Genomic DNA, 7,113 nt, shown 5'->3' on the forward strand with positions numbered 1-7,113 from the left:
CAAAAAAAAACCCAAAAACCCAAAAAAACAACCAACCCACTGCTTTACTTTCAGCTCAGTGCACCCCTGTGCCAAGCGCAGCACATGTTCAGAAGAGCCATAGTATTGGTTTGACCTAGTTCACCCAACATCTGCATAGATAGCATGCTTCAGCAGGGCTTTTTGGCACTTTTATCTAATAGCTGATTGAATCAGCTTTAGATAAACCTGCCAAAAAGCCCCACTGAAGCACCCAATCTATTCAGATGCTGGGGAGCCAGGTCAAACTAACATGCTGCTTCTTCTGGTAAAGTGCCCCCTTCCATGTCTGTTAGTAGGCTATAACTTTATTGGTTACTGCTTCTGAAGACAGACTTCCACATCTGGTGAGTGTGGCCTACATTCCTTGAAAGTTGGATCACATTTCACTTCGCTGTATTGTAATACATATAGCTTTCAACTTTTTTAACAGGCACTCTATATTCTTCTGTACCTGTGACCCTTCATTATTTACCACTCCATCAGTATCTATGCCATATGCAAATTTTATCAGGAATTCTGTTATGTTGTTTTACAGGTCATTAATAAAAACATTAAAATGAGTAGGGCCAAGAACTTATTTTTTGAGGGACACCATTAGCAAGACGATGATTGATGATGATTCCTTCAGTTTCAAATGACATTGTGATACTTGTCAGTTTACTAGTCTTTAATATACTTACATTGACTACTATGTTGACTATTTTAATTCATTCCAGTTTCTTAATCAAAGTGTTTTATACCAGGGCTAATGTCTTAAGGAAGTGTATTATGGCGTAGTGGCTGTTGGCCAAGTATGTGGATGACACCAAGATTTGGGGTTGTGCGGACACACCCACAGATTGGTTGCAGATACAAGCAGACCTAGACAGACTGACATGCTGGGCAGAACAGAACCAGATGAAGTTCAGCATAAAGAAATGCAAAGTGCTGCATCTGGAAAGGAAGAACCCCCAGCATACCTACAGGCTGGGCATTGCTAACCTGACCACCGCTACAAATGAAGGGATCTGGGGGTAACAATAGACCCCAGCATGAATGTGAGCCGGCAATGCGACACAGTAGCTGCTAGGGCCAATAAAACTCTGGCATGTATCAATTGATGAGTATTGGGCCAATAAAACTCTGGCATGCATCAATTGATGAGTATTGTGTCCAGTTTTGAGTGCCACACTTCAACGATGTGGTAAAGCTCGAGAGGGTCCAGAGAAGGGTCACCCACATGATCAGGGACTTGCATGGCAAGCCATATGAGGAGAGGCTGAGGGGTATCAGAGTCTTCAGCCTAAAGAAAAGAAGGCTGAGAGGGGACCTGATTGTGGCTTACCGCTATATCAGAGGCGTACATCAGGGGCTCGGTGAGCGGCTGTTCACCAGGGCACCCTGGGGGAAAACTAGAAAAAATGGCCACAAACTCCTGGAAGATAGTTTCAGGCTGAACATTAGGAAAATTTCTTTATACTTAGGGTGTCCAGACTATGGAACAAGCTCCCCACAGAGGTGGTACAATCATCTACCCTAGAGGTCTTCAAGAGAAGACTGGACAATCATCTGGCTAGGGTCGTCTGACCCCAGATGTCTTTCCTTCTCATGCAGGGGGCTGGATCCAATGATCCTTCGTGGATCCTTTGATGATTATCTTTATCAACCAAACATGTAATTCATCAGAAAAAGGATCCAGTTAGTCAAGATCTATTTTTTTATAAGCCTATAGTGATTGTGATTAATTATATTATCCTCCTTTAATTCTTAGTATTTGATTCTTGTATTATCTATTCTGTAGGGTGTATGAAGCTTTGGTTGCTGATTTGATTCGGAGGAGATTTGGCCCGATTTGGTGGCCAAATCTCCGAATCCAAATTGAATTGGGAGATGTATTAAAAGGTCCAAATTGAATCTCAAGCCTCTGAATTGATTTGGAGAGATTCAGAGATTTGGATTGGCTGGGGAGAGGCAGGCACAGTTGGGTGGCTGCAGGTTCTCCCATAGCTCCTCTGTCTGTGCCTGCCTCTCCCTGGGCGGGGGGAGCTGCGGGAGAAGCCCCCATGACTGCCCTGCCTGGCCCCATCCCCCGCCTGGCCCCAGCATCCCGGCCCTTAAAAAGAAAAAAAGCCCTGCATTCACCAGCCGCAGCACTGGCAATCAGGGCCTCTGAGGGCTCATGGCAGAGCCCCCCTTTGCAGTGTGAGGCATAGGGGGGCAGTGGAGATGGGGCCAAGTAGGGCAGCCATCGAATTAGAATCTTTCTGAAAAGTACTTCCGGGTTCACCACCGAGCATGCAGGGTGGCTCCCCATGCTCCTGTGGGATGCTCCATCCGCCCCACTATCACAGCATTCGCAAGCCGCACCTGGTACCTTGAGGTATGTAGAAAAAACATTTAAAGCTGTGTCTGTGGCCAGATCACTGATTCTCTGAATCAGCATCGAATCTTCAGATTCGGATTCCACCAAATCAAATCAGTGACAGTGATCCGAATCAACAAATTGAATCACTGTTCCCGGTTCGGGCTGAATCGGAATTAAATATGGCCTGTTTCGCGCACCCTACCACTCCCTTTCTAAGCATAATTCATTCTCTTATTTATGACTGGTAATTTTTAAAGGGCTTAAGATCCAGTTATATGAAAATGTATCTGTTTTAACCATGGAAGTTAAAATCTGTTCTCATGTAGATTTCAGGCTTCCAACAGTAAGTAGAACACAGTAGTCCCAGTTTTCAAAAGTTATTAAACTTGTATCCACAAAAATGTACTTTTGTGGATACAAATTGTTCAGTTACATGTAACGTAGGAAGTTTTATGTTGTCAGCTGATCTGGGTATACAGATATCCAGTTTGTCCAAACATGCTTGTGCTGAATTGGGAACTTTTCCCCTAAAATACTGTTTCCTCTGTAACATTAATAATTAGTCATTCCAGTTAGAATATATTATTATTATTATTATTACCAGGGATCATGGTTTTCTCTGATAAAAAAAAAAAAAAAATTGCAAATTCTCTGATAACCCCCCCCCAAATCTGCGATTAAAATGAAATGCCACTATATATCACTATATATCAGTATATTGACCACAAGGTTTCATTGATATATTTACACTTTTAAAGCATTTTGGAAGCCTACCAGTGCCTCAATCATTGTAATAAATTCTAAATAATTATAAATTTTGGTACTTTTATTTTGGTTTTTTTACGATGGAAAATCAGAGCTACCCCTGCCCCTTTAGCTCATGAAACTCAGGTCCAGGCCCCTCACTCTCAAGCCACTCCCCAGGGACCCAGGTCCACAGCCCCCTGCTCCCACAGCAGCTCCTGAGCCCCTGCTGCCACCCATAAGAGGTGGTGGCTGCTGCAGCAGAATTGGGTGTGGAACCTGGTTTCCCCTTCCCCATGGGCTTGGGGGTGGGTGGGGCTGACTTGCCACCTCTGTGCACACTCCAGGGAGGAGTAGGCAGGACACATGCCCCCCAGATATGTGTGCAGGGCAGGTGCAGGCTGCGTACTGCAGGTTTAGGCTCCCCACTCTGCTGCCCTCCCCCCCAGAGCCTCCACAGCCCAGTGGGTGGGACCCAGCATGGCAGGGCAGAGAGGGGCTGGGTGGGGAAGCTCCTTGCTGCTATGAGCCCTGCACTGCCCTGGCGATGTGACCCCACACTGCTACCCACGCTGTTGCTGGGCAGGCAGGGGATGCCTCACCAGGGTAACACAGGGCTTGCAGCGGCAAGGAGCTTCCCTGCTTGGGCCTGCTCTGCCCTGCCATGCCAGGGCCTACCCACTGGGCTGCAGAGGCCCTCTGGGGGAGGGCAACAGGGTGGGGAGCCTGAGCCCACAGTAGGCAGCCCACCCCGTATACACATCTGGAGGGCACATGCCTCACCTCCCCCCAGCCCTCCCAGGAGTGTGCAGAGTGATGGGGAGCTGGCTCCACCCCCCCACCCCACTCCCTGGACAAGTCACCTGCAGCCCCATCCCACTCCTCGCTGGAGCCCTGTGGCTGCACATTCTGGGCCCCAAGCACTGCCCGACTGGGCAGCAGCCCTAGCCAGTTTTGTCCAACTCCCTCCATCCCTCCTTCCCTATGGGGGCCTCAATCCCCCCCTCCTCTTCCCCTCACCCCTCACCAGACTTATTTCCGGGAGCTGCTCTCCAGGCTGTCTGGCAGCCATGAGCATATACATGCACATGGTGCAGGGACCCGGCCTGACTGCCCTCCTCCCGCTTCCACTGGCCTCTTGCAGGCTGGAACTCTGCTAGCCTACAGAGAGCCTATGAAAAAGTGCAAGATCTGCGTGTTTCCCTGTTAAAATGAAAAATCTGCTTTTTTCTCTGGTAAAGGGGGAAATCCTCATTTTTACTGTGGGAAACGGGAAACTAGGATCCCTGATTATTAGTAATAATACATGTCGAATTTGATGATTTTTTTTTTAGAAAGGAAGGTGAATATAATGTCTGCTATTTCACAGTTGTGGAAGTTGAGAAACACCATTGAAAGAGTCAGAAAGGAACCCAGGTCTTCTATTGAACAGTTAGTTCTCTGTCTGCTGGAGAGCACTGGAGTGTCTATGAAATAATTTAAATACATGAAAGCTAGCTATTAAAAAGAAAAATAAAGCAACATAGTTAAAGTTAAAAGAAAGTACAGGTTAGTGACTTATTGAATTAGGAAAATGATGAAACTTTAATTTAAATTTTTATAACAGATTAGCTAGCTCATGTTATATTTTATCAGAAGTCATTACAAATTAGAGTTACTGAAGTCTTTTTCTGGACTATACTCTATATTAATTAGGTTGTCTCCTTATTCTTTTTTTTCCTGATCACAGAAAGTCTAGTTGATTCTAATAGTGATGAATCAGATTCAGATCAGTCTGATGTTCCAGAGCTGGACTCTGAAATTGAACAAGAGACTCAGATTACATACCGTCGACAGGTAAGCTCGGAGTTTAATAGCACAGGAACAGATTCTGACTTCCTTCTGAAGATTCTACCTGGTCCTTTTTAAAGGGAACTGTAACATCAATTGAAGTTTTATTGAAATGCAGACTGAGCGAGAACTTTAGGATTTGGCTCATTGTCGGTATCTGATGAATTCAGAATACTCAAATACATCAGAAAGACGGTGGTTTCATACAGTCATAACAGTTTGTCATACGCTACTGTTCGTAATTAAAAAACAAATAATATAGCCCTTTGGCTACAGTCATTGCAGATGTCCACAGTGATACTATTGTACCCTTCTTTTTTGTGGAAAACTTTGATAGATGTTCCTCCCAGATATTTGTTCTTCCTGAGACTATTTCTATTTATATATATGTATACTCTTTCTTAAAGGTTTACAAAGAAGATCTACCTCAGCTTAAAGAGCAATGCAAAGAAAAACGAAAAAGTGCAGCTTCTAAAAGAAGGGAGAGAGCTCCAGGAAACAGTATAAGACTACACTTTGTTCATGGGTATGAAAAATTGGGCTTTTGTCTAAAAAAAGCAGGCTGGATAGATGTCAAGCTAATGAGCCAATAATTCAAGTACAGCAAAAATATTAGACTAATAAACTTTATAAACAAATAGCAACAAATACAAGATTGACAGATTTAAGTGAATACATTCAAGATTAAGTTCAACTGCTTCATGTTTCATGTTTTTACAACCATAAAAGGCTTACTGCTATTTTTACAAAGAGAAATGGTTGTACTGTCAAGTTAGAAAGTTCTAATATAGATTCTACTGGAATCCCAGTTGGTGTCTCATTATCTTGATAATGGTTTCTAAATATAGGACTCAATCTGGAAAATAATTCTTCCCTCTATATGTGTTTTATTGTGTTACTGTCAGTAGAGACTTTTTAGTTAAAGTTAAATAAGACGGGTTTCAATCTCTTTTTCTAGATGCAAAGTATAGCATAACCTTTCCAAATATTTTTTTTTGAGTACACAGCTAGTTTTCAGCAAGTTTTACAAATAAATGTATGTAGTGGTTCAATCACTTAAGTTAATTCATAAAGTCCTTTTAAGACAGTTAACTTCCGGCTTCTAGCCTGGGCCACTGCAGGTTTGTGGCTGCATTTCCAGAATCAAAAGTGAATCACTTGCAAATTGGTTCAATCTAGGCAGGATAGACTAACCTGCAAAGATTAAATCAGTTCAGGCTCAGGCTTTTTGAATGTCTGTACTTAGTCCTGAGGAAACTTTTTTGAGAATTCTAATATGGGCATATGGTAGGGCACTTAACTGTATTTAATGGTGCTTGGCTTAAGAACTCAGACTAAGCCATCCTATACAAAATGTAGCTTAGAGAAGATTCAGATTTTGGGGTGCCTTGTCTTTTCTTTCAGACCAGAAGTAAAACTTCATAGGTAAGGGAGTAGAGTTTTTGTATTGAGTTCTGGCTGGTTGCTAAATGGATATAAAGGTAACTAATGAAAAATTCAGGCTGAACTACACTTTTCTTTCAGTGCCTATGCTGTTATCAGTAAATTGGCTTATTTCCAGATGAATATTAAGCAGGCTCACTTTCATAGATTTCATAGACATTAGGGCTGGAAGGGACCTCGGAAGATCATCGAGTCCAGCCCCCCGCGCAAAGGGCAGGAAGTCAGCTGGGGTTATAGGATCCCAGGAAGATAAGCATCCAATTTTGCTCTTGAAAGTGTTCAATGTAGGTGCTTGAACCACCTCCGATGGCAGGCTGTTCCAGACCTTGGGGGCTCGGACAGTAAAGAAATTCCTCCTTATGTCCAGCCTGAAACGGTCTTGTAGTAGTTTATGACCGTTCGACCTCATCATCCCTTGGGGCGCTCTGGTGAACAAACGTTCCCCCAGATACTGGTGGGCACCCCTGATAAACTTCTAGGTGGCCATCAGGTCACCCCTGAGCCTGTGCTTTTCCAGGCTAAAGAGTCCCATAGCTCTCAGCCTGTCATCGTAAGGTCTGTTTTCCTGACCTCTCATCATGCACGTGGCTCTTCACTGGACTCTCAAGCTTCTCCACATCCTTTTTGGATTGTGGACTCACCAAAGCTGAGTACAAGGGCAGGGGAGGTGCCAGGGCAGGGGAGGTGCCATGGCCAGGCCGACTGATGCAGTGTGGGAGCCCCAGCCCAGG

The 7,113-nt window shown here is 44.2% G+C and overlaps 1 protein-coding gene across 1 annotated transcript in view; it reads left to right on the forward strand.

Moving 5' to 3' along the window:
* Positions 1-7,113, forward strand: part of EML5 (echinoderm microtubule associated protein like 5) — a 293,292-nt gene that overhangs the window by 120,214 nt on the left and 165,965 nt on the right. The window contains exons 12-13 of the mRNA XM_019518682.1: positions 4,839-4,945; positions 5,347-5,465. Coding sequence (XP_019374227.1) covers positions 4,839-4,945; positions 5,347-5,465 — 226 coding nt within the window. The remainder of the gene's footprint in view (positions 1-4,838; positions 4,946-5,346; positions 5,466-7,113) is intronic.

This window comes from Gavialis gangeticus, unplaced genomic scaffold, assembly GCF_001723915.1.
Source record: "Gavialis gangeticus isolate Ggan-Ray unplaced genomic scaffold, GavGan_comp1, whole genome shotgun sequence".
NCBI classification, from domain to species: domain Eukaryota; kingdom Metazoa; phylum Chordata; order Crocodylia; family Gavialidae; genus Gavialis; species Gavialis gangeticus.